Raw genomic sequence first — 21,519 nt, 5'->3', positions numbered from 1 at the left:
TTTATTTGTTATCAAATCCTTAAAATCCGTAGAAAAACAGTGATCAAAAACATTCCAAGCTTGAGCGGTCAGCAAAAGTCGACTTCCCCCATCACCCACTCATTCACAAAATTTCCCTCGGGCCGTGAACAGGTGATATAGCAATTACTATTACTGACACCACGTGACCCAAAGCTACGCCTATCCATAACATACTGTGATAATATTGTATTGTGGGGTGATTCCGATTCCTACCTTTATTAAAAACCAGGAGTCTTTAACATAAAATTAAAAAAAATAAATCATAATAAAGGGCGAAAGAAGCCAAAGAGTGAGCTTTCATGCACACAAACTCATCAGATGTTGGATGACAAAGCATTACCAAACGGATTCTTCTTAAATTGCTAAGGGTGCAATGTAACAGTTTAACGTCAAAAAGCAGACTTTTGGAATGTCACCCTTCAACTGCAACTTCACGAGGAAAAGATTCGTGTCTGTTGCAGATAAACGCCTGTTGACAGCTTTCATTATCACCGAGACAGCCAAGCTCCAGTTTCCTGTACGCTCTTTCTGTAAAAGACTACACAAAAATGTTGCTCAAGTTTCAGTAAATGTGTGTGACCCACTAAAGACATGAGAGTCAATGCTGAACGCAGATGTCTTAAAATAAAGGAAAATATATGAAGTACTAAAAACCATTAATATATGGGAATACCTAGACAACAAAAGCTTCTACAGTACCATACTTATGTATGTTGTGTAAGCCTGCACAGCTGGGCTGTGATGTGTAGTGAACATCATAACAGAACTTACAAAAATAGTAGCTAACATGACAGGCATGTGACACAAACACCTTAACCTGTCAACCTGCCTTTCTGCTCTCTGTAATTAAAAACAGTCCATAAACTGCACTCTGTACTTTCCCCAAACACTCTTTCTGCAGTGGTAAGCCGACGCACTGAGAGAAGTTCCTCTCACATTTCATAACCTGTTTACAAAAAAAAGAGAGAGAAAGTTCTAATCCAAATAAAGCCACAAAAGCAGAACGATGATCACTGTTAAAATATGTATTTAGAAATAAAAAAAAAGACATGTATTTATTTTAAAACGTAATCAAACTAGCCAAACTTGCCATAAAATATGATAACGTAGAACACTGAAACATGCCATGCTGCTTGTGCTCTATTTTTATTTTAAGGCCATAACCCAAGTTATGTCTTTTCCAGTGTATAAAATAGCTTGTCTATAATATGCTTAATTAAGCGCAAAGCATGAAAAGTTGGCAGAGCTCAACAGCTCTACACTCATTCCCTTCCAACTCTGATTTTATCTCAGCACTCTTATCCATCTCTGTTCTTCTCCTCACCAGCATCACTCCCTCAGGCAGCTTTATTCAGGAACAGACAAGTCCAGTTATGTGCATGCAGCAGAATCCGCAGCATGATTACAGCCCCAGACCCACGACTGGACATGTTTTACTCCGTCTGTGTACAATTCTCAGAAACAAGCATTCCTCTGAGAAACCTCCAGGTTCTTCATCCAGTCAAGCTGACAATAGAGGTTCATTATTCGCTGGTTTTGTGAGCCCCTCATATAACTGTGAAGTGAACCAAAGCAAGCAGCATGTACGTAATCACAGCAAAACACACCATGGCAAAATAAACAAGGTAGTCCTGTTCTTTGCACACATGGCCAATTTTGGAAATGCTAGCACTTGTGTTTACCTCAAACAGAAGATAGCACAAAGTGTTCTCCAAATGCGCCGATTTGTTACCTCCTTTTCACGTACTGGGAGCCAGCAAGTCCATTTAAAGTTATTTAATAGCTGAATAAAAATGGCCCAATTGTTGCAAATGTTCTCTAAATCAAAGAAACCTCAGAAAAGCAATACACTACGTTTTCTTCTCCTGAAATTAGTTTTAAGAGATTTACATGTGCATCAGTTATCTGTTCTTAGGGGATTTTCTTGCACAAGTCTGTGCAGCTCTGTTTCATGACCCTGGCCAATTTTATGTCACCATGAAAACAACAATGAGACTGGTCTTGCACAAACAACGGGTTAGTGTGTGTTTAATATCTAATATTATGACAATGTGGATAAACTCACCTGGAATGGGAGGACATCTTTATGGAGGGCACAGCTTCTGATTTTGAGGATGTAGTCGTTTCTGTTTTGGGGTGAGCTGTTCTCTTTGTGGGCTCTTCATTAGCAGGCTCCACAGGTTCTGCTATTTTACTCCTGAAGCCCCTCCTGGTGCATGTTTGCTCTGCTCCATTATCCTCACATTTCTCTTTCTCCTTTGTTGTTAAAGACACTGTTTCGGATGTGCCTGCAGTTTTCCTGTCCTTACGCACGTACTTTGAGGTGAGCTCCTCTGTGTTGCCATAGCGCTCAGCCAACTCCCGCCTTCTTTCTGCCTTGTAGCGAGCAATTCGCTCAGCCTTGGTCTCTGGCGCAGAGCTCTGCAGGGTGTCTATTCCATCCATTACGCTGTTCGACTCGGTTTAAGAGACTAGTTTCTTGATATGTGATCCAACTTTTTTCTTTAAAATCTCCCGTGACAGCAATGTCTCACTCCATCAAAATCATTCCAGCACTGCAAACAAGGAAGGAAGACATCATTAGTGCATCCTGCAGATACAATTTCAGACAACTGGCCCATTAAAGCTGGTTAAAACCGGATGTACCAACACATACAGTAAACAAGAGAAGTGAGGGCACTCCTGTACAACATCACTTAGACGTCCAATGCAAAACAGATGGGTAAATGCTTCAGACTTGGCACAAGAGGCATCAGTGCATATCAGTAACAGCTCAGATACTGCGGAGGACATTTTGCACAACCTTGACCTCAATAGACTGCATCCAGAAAAATAATAAACGTTGCTAAAGCACATCAAAGAAGGATTGTGAACTCTGAGATAAGACGAAAATAAATTACTTAGTTAATTATTTGTTTTTTGAACGTGTAGTATGCACAGAGGTGGGATGTTGGGGTAACATTACCATGCTAGCCTGTGGAAATATCGAAAATACTGACTGACAAGACAAACTCAGGAATCAGAAACACACACATTGGTGCAGCTTTCATAAGAAACTAAGCAAATTGCATCTCTCTCAGCCAAGCCCTGCCGTATCACATCTGGCCCCCACCTCATGAAAATGATGTCAGCCAGATCAAAGACGCCCGACCACCGCTGTGAGGCTCCGATTTGAACCTCTATTACATCGGCCGACTTTGAGGTGGTTGGAAAGTTGAGGTGGGGGTATAGAGTGGTAAATGCACATGCAATATTATCTTAATCTCATGTTATTCCTTACAGCTTTGCACCTAGCTTATCCGCTCTCAGAATTATTATCCGGAGTAATGACTGTCTTTACAGTGCATTGAAATCTCTATGTTGTCCATTAGTGTGAATCAGTAAATGTTTATTTTTATCTCTACATGTCCATGCATGCTGAGACAGGCTTCAGCTACCCATGTCTGTGAAAAGGATCATCTTTTAATCATCTCCTTTCCACATTCTTCAGCACCCCAAAAAAAGCACTATAAAATAACTTGACTTTTCAATACCAAGTGAGTCACAATGATTTAGGGAGAAAGAAAAAACAAGACTGTTAAGTTCAACTCACTTTGTTCCAGTAAGTATTCACAGAGGAGGGAAAAAAAAAAAAAAAACCACACACTGTCTGAACGCAGAGCTCTGAAAACGGCACTGCCAGCTGACAACAGCAATAATAATTAGGCACCGTTTCTGACCGCTGGACCAAAAGCACTGGGGCTTTTCCACAGACGTTTCTCACAGCACAAATATGCTCACGATGCTTTGGAAAAGTCACAGAGAAGACAGAGAGGGGTGTTAGGTATTTTTATTGGGGAAACAAAGAAACCGTCATTATACAAAAAAAACAAAGTCTTTTAGAGGCTCGTCACACCATCTCTAAACATTTAACCAGAGCAAAGTCGATGTGACACCACAGATAAACGTTAGCCAAACATCTTCATATTTGCCGATAAGCCAAAAGCAACAACACCACAGGTCATTTTAGCCAATGCACGTGCATGACCAGTATACGTATCCATACATTAATCACAGATGCATATACCATAGAGGGGCACATGTTAAACATAGCCCCCCGAATTCCCTATAAATACAGAGCATGAGTTAATTAAGAACATCAGTTCTCACACTTCAGGGATATGGGAAAATAAGTGTTCCGCATCTGGGCAATGTTAGTCATGTGAGAGGCAAGAAGAAAGGAAAACTGAGGAATGGGTCAAGGCAACAGGAAAAACAAAGGTGTGTCTGATCATAAGGTAGAATAAATGCTCTGACTCTAAGAGCCTATTCTGTAACAGTGATAAGCTAGAACAAATGTTGAGTGCTTACAATCTCTGACCACCTTTTAGTTAATAAATGACTCCCTTTTAGAGAATACAGCTTTGAAATATTACATAGGAAACTGGTGTATATTATACAGAATGTGTATGTGTACTAGGTTGCCACAAACAATTATTTTGATAGTCGACTAGTCACCGATTATTTTTGCGATTAGTCGACTAATCAGATCATGCGTCCATTGGACGTAAATCGTACAGCTTATTGCACCAGCATGCATCTGCCTTTATATAACTATCATTAGCTTACAGATTTAAGTGTTTAAGGTATGTGCTAACTAAAAATAAAGACAAGATGATAGTTTATTAAATTTAAATGAAATTTGCAGATTGTTTCGGTGGAGTTTAATAAACTCAGCCGTCTGCTCCTTGCTATCTAAAATATAACAGGACACCGGAGTATACTCTCGAGCATCTCACATTTCTGATAATCAGTTGTCTGCTTGACGTTTATTCAGCTGTGTAAAAACTATAACTTTAATCTCAGCCAAACCGATTTACTCAGGAACAAATAAAATACTGAAAAAAAGCCAAACAATAACATTTTTAAGTTATCTAAGTGACTTATATATCATGTTTAACCTGAGTAGCGAAAGACGGCGGTGGGTTTGAAAACGATTTGCCGGGAGTCCGGTGTTCTCACCGGCTCTAGTGAGCCTTGAACCCCGGCTAGCTATCGAGCTGGTGGGTAACAGACGTCTCCGAAAACGTCGGAGCGCTTGTGAAAATATGTGGCGTCTTGATAAACTGAGCAGATATTTGAGGTTTACACAGTTACATTCTTGCCTGAAAATATGTTAAACGTTTATTTTGTGACCCAGAAAGAATAATAAGAGTAACATTAAAACTAACTAGCTGCCGCCATTGTTGGAAACATTGAACAGTGAATTCTGGGACACAGCTTCTTCTTCTTCGGGGTTTAACGGCAGCTGGCATCCTTGTACATGCAGTGCTGCCATCTTCTGTTTCAGTCCGTTATTACACTCTTAAATCCTACTACTTATTCCTGCGTCTTTTGGGATCTTACAAAGCTTCGATGCATCGACTATTAAATTAGTCGTCGATGTAATCGTGACTAGTCGACTAATCGTGGCAGCCCTAATGTATACGAGTGCCATCCAGTAAGAGAAAATGTGTCTGTTGGTCTTCACCTTGGCCTCCCCCATTCCTCTTCAACCTAAAATAAGAGATTTTCTACACACTGAGCGACCACAGTGTCTCCCTTAGTTTACTTTGCGACTGTGTTGGACGGCTCCATGCTGTCTGAGTCTTCTTACAAGCCTGCAGATGTCCTAGACACCTACTATTAATCTGCTTTGTGTAGAAAAGATCCCAACAATCCTTAAAATTAGTCAATGAGTACAGTTCACATTGATTCCAGTTAGTCTGATGTCAAGCATCTTTGCTCATTTCACCGTTTCTCCTACAGACGCCCAGGTATATTAAGTGCCACAAACTATGCTTGGCAACTTATGTTAGTGCTTTAGTTTTCATTCTGTCACCCCTTCAAGAAAATGTGCCATCGACAATCAAATTAATTACACATGGAAAAGTCCCCTGCATCTATTTTAAAAGTTCAGTGACTGCCCGCATGCTGGTCCCAGCTCTTCCTGTCTTTGCGTTTTTGGATCACAGACTAAGTCGCTGTTTTGGTGGTCTTTGGTAACTTTTAGCTGCCTCTCCAATTAGTGTTTTGCCTTATGCCTTGACAATAATAACTTTTGTGTACTGCACTCCTGCTCTTGTTCTGATGAGCAGCTGCAAGCTGGAGGGCCGCTGTAACCAGAACTGCAGAGCTGAATCAGGACTACAGTTGCAACCAAGTGCAGTCTTGGCTGAAACTGGTTTCTTGTCCCACTGCATGAGACAAAGAAAAAGAAAGAAAGAAAAAATTCACTGTCACAAAGTGCATGGGTATTAAGGTATGTAAAGGCTAGCTTCTTATACATGTATTACTTAACAACAAATGATGTAAGCGCCAGAGGTTGTGGTTTGAAGTTCACATACACTCATCATCCTGTCATGGTAATTTGGGGTTTTTTCAAGCGGTTTTCCATGGTGGAATAATTGTGCTGCATACATCTTCAATTACTTCAAAACACAAGAGTTGGGGCACAGTGGGTCAAGATTACACATACAGGCTCAAATGAATTCACGCAAATCTTTTCACAGGTGCTGAGGATTGACAAATAAGGCCTATTAAGTTCTCATTAGTCATCATGATTGACTACAACTGCTAATTTCTCTTTGCTGCCATAAAAAGGATTTGTTTGACAGGACTCGTTGGATTGACCAATACTCAGGAAAATGTCCAAGAAACTCAGTTTCTCCTTCTTCGATCTGCACTAAGCTTGAGCTATTTGGTCCCAAATGAAAAGACGTATGTGAGTGGTGAAATCTTCAGCCAGAATTATACCAAAAGTTTGTTGATGGCATCAAAAGCATCTGGTTGTGGTACAAATTACTAAGGGACATTTAGCCAAATATTAGTTGGGGGTGTTTGTATGTATTTGAGGCTGTATGTATACTTCTTTTCTTGTGTGGATTGGATTTATTCTGGATTTTCTCTAAACTTGTGCACCCAATTTGTTATTTAAAGTCATTGAAGATATGTTGTACAATCATATCCACCCTAGAAGAAAAACGGCTCGAATTAATCATTAAAAGCCCCAAATTACCATGACATTTATGCCCATGATGAGTGTATGTAAACTTCTGACCACAACTGGAACCTAGCTCTGTGGGAAAAACTGCAACTAAACTAGAACAGACTCTGGGTACACATCCCAGCTTAGACTAGGCAAAAGCTTTTAAAGCAGAGTTCACAACACAATACGAAAACCAAATGAGAAATTAAACACGCACGCCTAATCAACTGGGAACACCGCTTCCAAGACTGAAGCTTTTCTGGGTTACAGAGCTCAAAAAGAAACAGATATTTATGATTAGAGTGTATTAGATTTCTCATCAAGCCTAATTTGTTTTAGGGTATTTCACAGTTTACATTCTTATAATATGGTAAAACCACCAAAATCAAAGTAGAACCAAAGCAACCCTAAATTGTGACGTTCCCTGACCTGTTTGAAGCAAGGAGCCATTTTCGCAACAAATACTAACACAGAAATCTTTAATTTGACTTGACCTTTAGGTTTGAACTCAATGCTACACCAAAACAAAGCCTTATGAAGGCAAAAAGGATCCTTCATTTAGATGTTGATTTCAGGACTGCACGCACGCGTGTGTGTGTGCGCGCGCTTACGTAATTCACCTAGGTCACTACCTATAAAAGGAGAGCTCCACAGTGCACTAAAGCTTATCCGTGGAGACCCAGAACGTCGAGGCTGCTTTGTTTGGAAGCCGCCTCTGTTATTTTAAGCAACAAGGGGACTCAAAATGCAGTTGTGAGTCATACTTTAAAAATCATCACCCCCTCTATCAGCACATGTGGACTCACCCAGAATATTTGTTTTGTTAGGTGATTTACAACACCAAAACACTGCATGGTGCCTTTACCTATTTATGGTTATTTCTTGAGCAATGAAGACAAGCGCAGCTACCAGGATCAAAAAAGCAGTAAGACAGGCCTGCATAAGTGAAAGGAGTAATAGCAGTCGACATAACAATAAAAAAGGGCCAAAGCTCCCAACAGAACAAAACATCTGTTCCCATCACAGCAGCTAAGTCATCTGGTTCAGTATGATTGTCCCTGAAAGGGGATCACATCACATATTTGAGAGCAGCTTGTTAACAAAGACAAAAAGAAAAAAAAAAACAAAACACCTTGTTCTTTTGTTTTGTGTCACTGGTGACAATGTGTCTGTCTTGTTCACTATGTAGTTATACCAGTCCTACCGGCTAATTTATGTGGGCAATAATATTTCTGCTCCTCTAGGGCACGCAAACAAACTGAATCATCGGCTTCCAATCACTAGAGTGTTCTCTGACCTTTTGTTGCCCATTGGGAGCTGTTACTGTCTACAAGAGGAAGATCTGTCTCAACACAGGCCAAGTATGTCACTTCCTGGCCGTGCCCCATATCCTTCTTCCTAAAAGCTTTTTCTCAACCCTGGCAAATGTCCAGTGCTCTCTTAAATAGAAGGGATGGGTAGTGAGAAAAACTTTGAATTGTTTCAGGCAGCATCTATTTGGGACTCAAAATATCTTCAAATCATTTCCTCTTGTAAGTCTAAGTACTACATGACAGGGCCATCTTAAAATGTTTACTCCTCTCAAGTAAGGAGTTACTTGAGATTACATAACGTCTGTAAGAAATGCAATATACCACAAATGCAGAAGTTACAACACTTAAACTCACTGGATAAAACAATTATGCTGCCTGCAGTTAAACTGTCAAGTGTTTTACTGGCTGGTATAAGCAGCTCAAACGAGAAAACCCAGTTAATTTTCACCATGTCACTGTTGGTCACTGATGATTTGAGTTACAGGAAATGAACACCTGTTGACATATTCATAAGAACAGCATACACAGAAACTACTCTGAGATAAGGGCCAGACAGAATGCTGCCCTAGAGGCAGATATTGACCTGTAGTCTACCAGACTAGATTTTGTCAGAAATCACATGTCCAAACAAGAGGACAGAGCAGGACTGTGGTCAACACTCTACTCTATGAATAGTAGATTTGTATGGAAAAGGCTTTTAACTGTGTATATATGCAAAAAAAATACATCACTGGTAAAGAATGAACCAAAGTGCATGTAAGCACTGTTTAGCAAACATTTAAGGTGTTATGACAGATAGTCAGTCAGCCTTTCACCACAAAGCCCACAGCTCTGTAAGTCATCAACTTAATGAGAGAAGTCACAGGACCAATGAAACATATTGAGCTCGCAACCAAAGACCGATATGAACTCGTGTCCAACCTTTCAGTATTGTTTCAGTTCAGCTTTGCCAGAATTCCCACAAGTCTTCTGTTTTTTCTCATTGAAACCCTAAACACCACAGACATTTACACCTGACAGCCCTAGACTGTGACAGCTCTCAGGTTTCAAATCTGCCAAGTTGTTTTATGGCCATTAGTACACAGGATATACATGTTGTTTTGTATCATCATGAAAACATTTTAGCCACTTCACAAATTCACATAAACAGTAAACCATCAGAGAAATGTTCTTTTCCTAATCGTACAAAATCGGGGGGAGCTGCTGAAGACAGAGCCAGCCAGTTGCTGACACAGTCTCTTCCTGAGGGAAGAGGGTGGAGAGTGGAAACTCTGCTCCACTAAGAAAACCAGGTGCCAGTGGAAAAACAAACTGGCCTTCCATTTTTGAAATAAAGAAGAAAAAAAGGATTTACAGCTGGTGGTGTGCTGAGAAATCCTCAGCCAGCATCAGGAGCCATGAAGGAACAAAACAAAAGATGGAAGTAAAAAAGTGTGCTCTTTAATGCAGAGGAAGGAAGCATATGCGAGCAACTTCCAAAAGTATTCCTTCCTTTGAGATTTGGCCATCTAATGTGAATCCCCAAATTTTACTGATGAATTCCAGTAAAAGTAAGAAAAGATCAGTGTTTACTGCCTCTGAGGGAGACTGTGACATCACCCATCCAGCCCTCAAGAAAATGTACCCAATTTATGCACGTCTCAGCTCAGTGTGCAAGTCTCTACTGCATTTTGGACTCATGTATGTTGTGCAATGGTTTCTATCGTACTTCCTCTCCACAGGTGCTAACATGAGGGGGGTAGGGTTAAAGTGATACATGCACACATAGAAACAGATGAGAGACACGTAATAATATTAAATCCTTAGCCCAGTTAAGTCCAACAAACATCTGTAAAGGAAGCCCTAGGCCTGGTTAGCCCACCAGGAGCTCTGCTGCAGAGTCACAGGTCAAACACCCGAGAGGACAAACTTCCACCTTCACTGCACTTCAAAAGCAGTCAAAAAGTCACTGGCACAAAAACAGTTAGTCCACAAAAATATTCTTACTCAAAGAAGTAATATAATAATATCAGATCTTACCATTATTGTGTTCTTTTTATGTCCAGAGAAAGCAACATGTCATCCTACCGCTGTCGACAACAGAAAAATGACAGGAAGCACAAGAAGTCCTGTGATTTGTTTGGTATACAATATGTTGCATTGGGTGTGTATGACTACAACCAGGTCATGTGCCTTTCCACTGAAAGCAGACACAGGTCACTAGCCCTAATGCAATAACCCCATGTTTTATACGTATATCAATCCATGCAAGCAATCAAACCAATGTTTTTCAAATGGAAAAAAAATGCACCGTGATGTGGCCCGGGAGGACGGTAGATGGAGGGTGTGTTACTTTTTTTTTTTAAGCAACCCTCACATAACAATTAACCACATAGTGAGTGTTCAATGTGTGTCTCATTAAAAAGCAATCTTTCAGCACTTAAGGTGGTTTAAGTGCCCTGCCTGCAACAACTGGCAAATTTGAACCACAACTCCAACTGCTCGCATCCCCGTCGCAGTTAATAGAGTCCGCTTCAGAGTTTCAATCTGACAGCAGGGTGTGTTTGTCTATCTTGGCAACGGGGTCTTCAATCACATGACTAAACTATCCCTTTGATCTGTGAGGGAAAAGAGGGAAATGGAGTTAAAGTGACAGAGGAAGGAAAAGCAGCTGTAGACAGGAGTATGGAGGGCAGAGGACGATACAAAAAAGGGATTGTGAACGGAGACAAGAGGGTCCAACAGGAAAACGTGTGGGGAAAGAGGACGGGAGATGGGAAGAAAGCTGGAGAAAATGGGCTTTTGTGGGGAAGGGGGGGATGGATGTGATGGCTTTGTGGGGCATGTGTTTCCAGGGTGCCGAGAGGCCTCAGTCTGGTGATATGGGGGTGAGGAGCAGAGGGAGGAGGACAAAATCTGCTACTGCAAAAAAAACAAAAAACAACAGGGTCTGAGACTAATCCATCTCCCCCTCTCCCCCCCCCCCCCCTCTCTCTTTCTCACAGAGACACAAAGTCCCTTAAATCCCTTTTACCAGAAGTCCTGCTGACTGGAGCCAGTAGCCCGAAAAGCAGTTGACATAACAACCCTGTGGGTACTCGTGCTGTAGAAATGCACTGACCCGCTTCAGGCAGCACTACTTATGTCACCAGAAAGACAAAGAAAGCGTGCAGCTTCCCCTCCTGGAAATATTTAATTTGGCTACATGTCATTCAAACACAATCAAGCCTCAAAGTTACACTGGACAGCGCGAGTGTGCGTTTTTTTTCTCTATTTACAGACTATGTTTTTGTCCAAGCCTTCCAAGCTTTCCATTTTCCTCCATTCAGAGAAGCCATTAAGCACTGCATATGGGGAAAAACAAACAAGCAAACACACTCACACAAATGCACTGTGCACATGCAACGAGGGGAACACAAGAAAAAAGAAAAAAAAAAAAAAAGAAGAAGATAGGCGAGGAGAAACGCACACACTGCCTCTCCAACAAAATACTGCAATCATGGAAGCTGCAGCGGTGAGAAGGAAGGGTGGGGTTTATGGTACTTTATCTAGCCAGGAGATCATATACGTGCACACACACAAACACACACACATGCACAGCAGAAGCAAACACCCAGACAGATGTTGGGGGTTTTTTTTGTTAAATGGGATACATCTAGCATAGTAGCTGCAATTAAAGCCACAACCCCCAGAGCAGGCACACAGAAAGAATTTTAGTGCTCCAGCAACACTTCCAGCACATCGGTTTTGCCAACTTACGATGGAAAATGTGAAAAGTAAATGACTAAAAGCAGTTTCAATTTTACAAAAACCTCTACTGGGTCAGTTAAGCGAGGGAGAACTGATGTTTGCATCCATTGTTCCTTCTCTTCTGCATGCACTTCCACGATTTATATCAGTAGTTCCTGCTGTGAGGCCACTTTTGATCGAATGCAAATATTGTTGCACAACCAAAACTAAATTCAAAAACTGCCCAGAGGCAGGACATTTGACAAATAAATGGGTTTGCACATGTTAAAGTAGCAACTTCAGTAGCTAAAAATGACATGACCTCAACTACATGAGAATTAATCCACTCTCTCTTTTCAGACAGCTGTTCGATAGCTGTATGTGAAATAAGAGCATGTAACTATCTCTGCTGTTGTTCTTCCTCACAGCTGAGTTGAAGACCCTGACAAACCATAATGAGATTTTTCCGCTTGGCAACAACTTATCAGCATAGAGTTCTTCCACAGAATAGCAGCCTCTGAGATACCGAGAAGAAGAACAGAGAGAAAGAAGACGCAAAATGAGGACTGGGTGGGGGGGAATTAGTGGGGTGGAATGTCTCATCCTGCCAGTGGGGTTTCTCCCTCTCAGCTCTGTGGTGTCCACTGTGCAGGGCAGACACCATCTGGCCAGCTGGAATGCTACTGAGCAGGGGGTGAGTGGAGGGTTAAAGGGGGCGTAGTATCTTGCAGGGGGATGGGTCATGGCTGAGAGATAGAGTATTAACAGTAGTGGTATTAACCACTTAATGCCAGACAAACTAAAATGTGTCAAGTAAGGAGAAAAAGCAGAAATACGACATTAAACGCTCATGAAAAAAGTGAAGGCCCCCCCCCTCCGAAGTTTCCAAAAAAAAAAAAAAAAAAAAATGCTGTTTTGCAGTTCATTCCAAAGTTTATGGCTAATTACATTTACATAACGTCTACTGCCCCACATATGACATGCATATATGATGAACAAGAGGCCTTATTTGGATTTGCTCTGTAAGCTTGAAATACTTCCATGCAAACTTTGGCTCAGAACAGGAAGTATTGCTGCCTTTAAACACTCCCCCCAAATATGGTTTACCAATAACTGTGCATGTTTTATTCATGGGTATTTCATGGTAACATCTGCCACTCATATGGGTTTGAAGGCAATAAAAACGCTGGCTGACAAGCACAGAAAAAAAAAAAAAAAAAAAAGCACCGCAGATACACTAACTACCTCACTTATATTTTACTCTGAGGCTTTGTTGTCAGTTGACGGTGGTGTCAGATGAAATTCGGCTCTGACAGCTAAAAAAAAAAAAAAAAAAAAAAAACAAAGCGAAAGGCAGTACAGAGAAATCCCCTGTGCTCCCTCAACGCATGGAAACTATTACGCGTTTGTGCAAATCAAACGAAACCCTGAAGTATAACCATATGTTTATGTGCCATGCAAATATTAAATTGGTTAAACAGACGTCGTTATTGAAGTTGGTCCCGGTGGTGGTGCTGCTGACCAAATACAGTTTGCATCTTAGCGCTGAAGCTGGAAGCGGTCCACTCTAACTGCTAGCAAGGTTTATAAATATGTCTTAGTGGAGATTAGCCCAAGGATAACCCTCTAGCATCTTCCCAGTGGAGTTCCTATTCCTCACACTGTCACATCCCGTCTGGTTTATATAAATATTTGTACTGCTGAACTTTTTGGCTGTGCAATTGACATCAAATCCTACTGAGAGCTGAGGAAGAAAAGATGGGTCAGCGCAAGAAAGAGGAGAGCAACAGGGCTGAGTGGAATTGTGCCTGACTTTCTCAAGTACACTATAGCTAAAGACTGAGAAATTCTCAGTATACTTAAATTCCACTGACCAGGTGAAACAATATCTACTCTAATAACCGTCTTATTTACACTGCACACGTTCCCAAAACAGCTAAGAGTTATAATCTCTCCGGCATGTCTTGGGTCTGTCCTGTGGCCTCCCCTTATAGGACTTGTCCAGAATATCTCATCCAGAAGGCATCCTAGAGCCCGGACCACTTCAAGTGGCTCATTTCAATGAATCCCAGAACGACCAAACTCCTCACCCTATATTTATGGGAGAACCCAGACCCACTACGGGGGAACCTTATTTTAGCCACTCTTATCCACAGTCTCATGCTACCCAAAGCACTTGGACATAGCATCTTATACTCAGTTCTCTCTTCATCACAGCAGACCAGTACAACATCCTCATTACTGCTCCAAGACACTTAAATTCCTCCACTTGGGGGAGCAACTTGTCCCTTGCCCAGAGTGGGTACCCTCCCTTTTACATATAAAACATTAGCACTCAAATTAGATGGCAGAGTCATCTTTTAAACTCTTAGTTTTAGCCTTTTGGATGCTGGAACATTGTTTTGTTTTCATTTTATTCCTGAGCCCGAAGTTATTGGTTTCTGACATGGTTAGCCAGCTGTGTCCATGCACTACAGTGGGGCAAAAAAGTATTTAGTCAGCCACCGATTGTGCAAGTTCCCCCACTTAAAATGATGACAGAGGTCAGTAATCTGCACCAGAGGTACACTTCAACTGTGAGAGACAGAATGTGAAAAAAAAATCCATGAATCCACATGGTAGGATTTGTAAAGAATTTATTCGTAAATTAGGGTGGAAAATAAGTATTTGGTCACCTCAAACAAGGAAAATCTCTGGCTCTCACAGACCTGTGAAGCTTTTCTGTCCCCCACTCGTTACCTGTATGAATGGCACCTGTTTGAACTCATCATCTGTATAAAAGACACCTGTCCACAGCCTCAAACAGTCAGACTCCAAACTCCGCCATGGCCAAGACCAAAGAGCTTTCGAAAGGACACCAGGAAAAGTATTGTAGACCTGCACCAGACTGGGAAGAGTGAATCTACAATAGGCAAGCAGCTTGGTGTGAAAAAATCAACTGTGGGAGCAATCATCAGAAAATGGAAGACATACAAGACCACTGATAATCTCCCTCGATCTGGGGCTCCACGCAAGATCTCATCCCGTGGGGTCAAAATGATCATGAGAACGGTGAGCAAAGATCCCAGAACCACACGGGGGGACCTGGTGAATGACCTGCAGAGAGCTGGGACCAAAGTAACAAAGGTCACCATCAGTAACACACTACAACGGCAGGGAATCAAATCCCGCAGTGCCAGACGTGTTCCGCTGCTGAAGCCAGTGCATGTCCAGGCCCGTCTGAAGTTTGCCAGAGAGCACATGGATGATACAGCAGAGGATTGGGAGAATGTCATGTGGTCAGATGAAACCAAAGTAGAACTTTTTGGTATAAACTCAACTCGTCGTGTTTGGAGGAAGAAGAATACTGAGTTGCATCCCAAGAACACCATACCTACTGTGAAGCATGGGGGTGGAAACATCATGCTATGGGGCTGTTTTTCTGCCAAGGGGACAGGACGACTGATCCGTGTTAAGGACAGAATGAATGGGGCCATGTATCGTGAGATTTTGAGCCAAAACCTCCTTCCATCAGTGAGAACTTTGAAGATGAAACGAGGCTGGGTCTTCCAACATGACAATGATCCAAAACACACCGCCCGGGCAACAAAGGAGTGGCTCCGTAAGAAGCATTTGAAAGTCCTGGAGTGGCCTAGCCAGTCTCCAGACCTCAACCCCATAGAAAATCTGTGGCGGGAGTTGAAAGTCCGTGTTGCTCGGCGACAGCCCCAAAACATCACTGCTCTCGAGAAGATCTGCATGGAGGAATGGGCCAAAATACCAGCTACTGTGTGTGCAAACCTGGTAAAGACCTATAGTAAACGTTTGACCTCTGTTATTGCCAACAAAGGTTATGTTACAAAGTATTGAGTTGTATTTTTGTTATTGACCAAATACTTATTTTCCACCCTGATTTACGAATAAATTCTTTACAAATCCTACCATGTGGATTCATGGATTTTTTTTTCACATTCTGTCTCTCACAGTTGAAGTGTACCTCTGGTGCAAATTACTGACCTCTGTCATCATTTTAGGTGGGGGAACTTGCACAATCGGTGGCTGACTAAATACTTTTTTGCCCCACTGTATGTATGCACACTACAGCCAGAGATACCCATCTATTAGCACTAAGTACCACACAATTAAACGCTAGAATTCCCCTCACCATAACTGAGGGGACTTTTTGGACAGACTGTTACATAAAGTGTGATAAAAACTACCTATATCAGCGAGTACCTGTCAAGTTGATTTAATTTAAGTTAGAATAAAAACCAACAAGTTTGCACAACTGGTGTGAAAGGGCGAATTAGCTACAGAGACCGAAAAACGTTTATAATTAATAGGCTGGAAACAAGTTATGTTTAATACAGGAGTCTATGAGGACTGATTGGCTTGTGGGAGTCAGCCTCAAGTGGCCACCTGAGGAACTGCAGTTGTTCTGCACCATTCAGCCTAATTTTTTCAGCCCTGGAGGTTTGTGCCCATCTGTACATGTACACTTTATCCTGTCAAAGAGGATATTATTGTGAAGTGAGTAAAGCCTTCTTCAGTCATAAGATTGTGATTACAATGTGGCAACAAACTCAAGGAGTGTCCATACCTGCCACGCATTTCTTCTGTCACGACCAGACATCTCGGAAATTCCACTAACGTATCAAAACCCTGTCATATGACAATCATCAGGATCCTGGGCTCTCAGTAGTTGTCACTTCACTCGACTCAAAGTTAACAAAAGTTTAATTCGGGACCTTTCCAATTCATAAAAGGTCAGGGACATTGTCTTGAAATCACTGAATATGATTGACCACTTTTCTGCTAGTGGTTTCCTGTGTGGGTTTTAAGGTCCCAACATAGCACTGCACTGGTAGTCTGTTGGTGAGACACATGTCAGCAAGTTGTAGTTGTAGTGACAGTCACCTGGGGGCACTGTCATAAGTATGTGGAATAACCGGTTGTCCCGTTAGCTAAGCCTCTACCACAGAAAAAAAAACTAGAAGTGATAGTATGAAAATAGAGATAACAATAAAATGAAGCCAGGGTTACAAAAACTGTCTAAAGAAGTAATTTAACTCTTCTTCCTATTTGTGCTTTGTTGATTTTTGATGTTTTCTTCCACACTTCCTCCTCTTTCCTGATGTCCTTGTTGTTGTTCAAAACAATGCTTCAGTCATTCAGTGTTTTACCACTGTCAGGCTATGTGAGGTTTTCTTTTTGTAGGACCTGCACACATACCGTATTATGCAAAAGCCTTGAGCCACCCCGTCATTCCCTTATATTTTGCTTGGGAAATAAGAAGTAGGTGCAATGATTTATGGAAACATATGCAAACATAAATGGAAATACAGTAGATAAAGCAAAACAGAGTGAATCTGAACTCTTAGACAAGTTTTCCTGTAATTTCTGTCAGTAGTCTTCAGGAACAGTTTGCCAGCGTCGTTTAAGGACATTGAAAGTTCTGCTTTGGATGTCGGCTGCCTCCAAAATTACTATTTTATGCATTTTAAACTGTGTCAACTTTGACATTTTTCACAGATTAAATAAAAAATAAAAATAAAACATCGATCTTCTTTGAAGTGAAACTAAATACCAAAAGATATAATTTAAAACTCTAAGGTGTCTGCTATGAGTAGACACAACACTGGTTCATATCTTGAGTTTTGCCTTTTTTATGCTTGAATGATTCACAGCAAACAAGAAAAACAGGAAAACATTTCTCTGAAAACATTTCTGTGAAAGGACTGGACCGAAAATAAGTGAAAAAGCAGTCAATGTCAAGAAGACCTTCAGAAAACCTGGAGAACTATTGCTCAAGATCACTTTAAAAGAATTACAAGACAGAAAGACTCCTTGTAGAACTGAAATACAAAGCAATGTGATTTTAGTCGGTTGTTTCTGTTTTTTTTAATTAATATGGAAATCTTGGTGTGCTTGTTTTGGTACTTTGCCTTTAGAGTCTTGTTAAAACAGTCATTGCCCAACTGACAGCTCTAACTTTACAGATTTTTTTTTTTTTTTTAAATAAACATCCCTTAATTACTTTTGAGCGAAGCAACACTCTATCGGAGGTGCAAACACCAAAAAAACAAAAAAAACATTTTGACAGTGTTCACAAAAATGCAGAACAAGCCTTAATGACAGGTCTTCAACCCATCTGTCGCTTGCAAACAAGAGGGAAATTTCTCTGATAGCAGAAAAAAAAAAATTAAAAAAAACAAAAAACAAAAAAAACAACAACACACGAACAAGGAAAGAAATGCGCAGCCACCAAGTAGCAGGGCAATGTCCCACGGTCTTTGATTCTGCGGGATGATTCCAGGGAACTGGCCCATGGTTAAGAGCCTCGTACACCTTGTTATTGTTTTCTTGTAATGGCAGTGATCCAGGAATTGAGTTTTCTAGAAGAAAACAAAACAAGTCTGTGCAGCAAAAGCCCTCATCCACGGCACACTTCTCCACTAGTGTTGAGTAACAAGATCCCTGCAGGGACAATCCGTTACCACCCCAAGACTGACAGGAGGTGTTTGGATGAATGATAATACCTCCCAATGCCACCGCAAAACACTTACTTTTGCTTGACAACAATAGAGTCTCTGTCTCTCTTTGTTTATGGTCTTTGCATGGCTCAAAGAAAAGGCAGGTAATGTGCAGCAGCACTATGCAGATGAGAGAGAGGAACTGTAAATAAAAGCAGGATGCATTGTTTGCTGGTCTCATAAACCCATATTTTATTCACAATAAAAAACAGAAAAAAAAATCCACATGTTTAATGTGAGACATTTTTGCTATTTTACAAAAAAGAAATTTGCTCATTTTGAATTTGATTGCATCAACATGTCTCAAAAAAGTTAGAATTGAGGCAGCAAACGGCTGGACAAGTAATTGGAGCTATAAAGAAAATAGCTAGAGGAACACTTTGCAGCTAATTAGGTTAAATAGCAACAGGCCAGTAAAATTCTATATCAGACATACCTGGTAAACCTGGCAAAACATAGGACTCAAAATCAGAAAGTACCCCCCCCCCCAAAAAAAGTACATTTTATCAATAAAAACATTTGATGTGTTTCCTATGTTCTATGGTAAATAAGATATGGGTTCATGGGATTTGAAGAGCATTTTGCTTTTATTTAGATTCTGCTAAGCATTTCAACCTTTTCAGTGTTGGGTTTATTCCCACAGAGAAACAGGCCCCATTACAACAGCGATTAAGAGCAATGCTTTAACATGTGCCATCCTGTTCTGTGCCTGACACACAGCACATAGTACATCTTATCAAGGCATCAGGGGTTTTTTTCCCCTGAGTTGCTCAACACCAGCTGGCTCATGAAGGTCCTGGGAAGCCTGTTGTGACACAAGCCACTGAAATGCCTTACAATGGGAAAATTACAGTCAAGCCTTAAACACAGTACCCCTGGGATTCAAAAAAAAAAAAAAAAAACTTTAGTTCTATTCATAATTTCAGAAAACAGCGACTCTTGAAATCATACATCAAACCCTTTTTGACAGATGAAAAACAAGTAAACAGAATGTAATCAACTCTAGGGTCACCTTTCCCTTAAAAACCAAAAAAAAGGACAACATTTTGAATTTAAATATGCTTCGGGGCATGTGACAAGAACCAGACCCAATCATATGATCAAAAAAAGAAAAACATACTTCAAAGACAATCATACACACCTCCCCAGCAGTCTGCGAGTATTTGCACAGCCATGGTAGTCTGACACAGATAAACACGACTCTGGCTCCAAACTATTATGTGCCAGCTGGAGTGACATTACTGTAACAGCAGTGGGCCCTGAAGCCTTTTCATTTTTATCGCTCTCTCTCTGTCTTTTTTTTTTTTTATCACTTTGTTTTCACAGGTGGTTTTGCAGAACAGGCCTCAAATGTTCACTCACTGCGCCCAGGGTTAGTTCCCCTCTGTGGAGACTGAGCTCAACAACTCTCTGCTGACTAATTTGCCGAAACATAAGTAAAAGAGTGAGGGGACGCATAAAACCAGCTAACTTTAACATGCAATTTGACATGTCACACTTGAACTGCCTTAACGGGGGGGACCTATAGATGGAAAGGAGCGTTTGGAGTCGTTTTGCTCAATGAATACAGTTAAAGGGAACAAGCCGGTAGTGGGCGTATTCAAGTGCAATATTAACCAGAAAGATTAAAACTGGTTTTATAAAAAGCAACATTTTACTCACACTGAGTAAAATACGAAGCTAAATATGAAAAAGGCGATGACAGCCGATTTACAATGAGTGTTTCGACCCAATGCATGCATCATATCCTTGTGCGCAACATTTTTTTCCATATACAAAAATGCACGACTATCAGAGATGAGCATTTCCTCAAACAGCCATTAAATGCTTCAAATTGTTCACAGGAAGTACACAGTTTGTACTAATGCCTTCAAACATCCAGCGTGACAGCACCGGAGTTAGTTACGCCATAACAACACGGTCATTACAAAAAAGGGGGGAAAAAATAACCCCCTAACTTGTAAACATACCTGCGACCCACCGTGGAGGTCTCCTTACGCGCCAGCAAACAACCACATACACGTCGAGATATTAAAGAGACCCTCTGTGATACAGCTGTTCAAACACTCGCTCTGTTTTGGAAAGTTTGGGGGCAGCACTAACGTTAACCTGAGCACGTAGTTCAAGCCGTCAGATAGCGTTTCACCGGCAAGAGCGAGTCCTCCACGACAGACGGCATGAAAGCAAAGTGAGCAATGAGTCAGCACTTGCCTTCTTCAGAAGACAGATAGGCTCTCCATACCACCCTTCACCGAAACTGAGGGGTCAGCACGGCGGAGTCCTGCCTGGTCAGTATGCAGAGAGAGAAAAAGCTGTGATAGCGGCTACTGGAAGCAGGTCGAGTGGCTTCAAACTTAAAATGCTATCTCTTCTCTGATTGGTTAGAACCAAACGGCGGTGCGTTCGCGTCTTTCCAGTAAACGCCCCTTTTCCTAGCTGTAATGTATAAATTATGACTGTGTGTGTGTCTGTGTGTGTACAGTAAGAAAATAAAAGTAATTATATACCAAGAAGTTAAATTTAGTAAATGCCAAAATTTAGTAAATGCCAAAAGCTTTACATGACTACATTATGTGTATTCCATATTGGGGCATTTCTTGTTTGTGCTGCTTGATACACCGCATTGTACCGCACTGATTAAAATAAAAACAATAATTGAGCCAGTGGCAAAGTGAGGGACTGAAAGCTTTAACACTATTTATCGATCCATAAACTAAAAAATGTGTGTGTGTGTGTGTGTGTGGGGGGGGGGGTATACAAGCCCAACCCTTTAAAAACACACTCTCCCCTCTTTCTCTTTGCGTGTCACTGTCGCTGCTTCTTATATGTTACAGATTTTGTTACACATGCAACCACATAATGCAAAGCAGGTGAGTTCTATATCTGGCACTTTGGTTGCTCATTAAGCGAAGACCCGCTTTGATATCTTGCAGCGCACCCTGGTGTTCATTGAAAGGCA

The 21,519-nt window shown here is 41.2% G+C and overlaps 1 protein-coding gene across 2 annotated transcripts in view; it reads right to left on the bottom strand.

Annotated features, from left to right (window-relative positions):
* Nucleotides 1-20,914, bottom strand: part of LOC102301831 (supervillin) — a 59,778-nt gene extending 38,864 nt beyond the window's left edge. The window contains exons 1-2 of one of the 2 annotated variants that reach the window (XM_005928136.3): nucleotides 20,531-20,914; nucleotides 2,087-2,576 (exon numbers count right to left, since the gene is read on the bottom strand). In XM_005928136.3, coding sequence (XP_005928198.1) covers nucleotides 2,087-2,466 — 380 coding nt within the window. In that variant the 5' untranslated portion in view covers nucleotides 2,467-2,576; nucleotides 20,531-20,914. Of the gene's footprint in view, nucleotides 1-2,086; nucleotides 2,577-10,359; nucleotides 11,232-20,530 lie in introns of those variants that run through there. The other variant, XM_042223313.1, reaches the window with a different exon arrangement.
* Between the last annotated feature and the right edge of the window lie 605 nt (nucleotides 20,915-21,519).

The sequence above is a fragment of the Haplochromis burtoni genome, unplaced genomic scaffold (assembly GCF_018398535.1).
Source record: "Haplochromis burtoni strain Fernald_Lab_line unplaced genomic scaffold, NCSU_Asbu1 Contig_108, whole genome shotgun sequence".
NCBI lineage: Eukaryota > Metazoa > Chordata > Actinopteri > Cichliformes > Cichlidae > Haplochromis > Haplochromis burtoni.
This window is presented reverse-complemented; position numbering and strand designations above follow the sequence as displayed.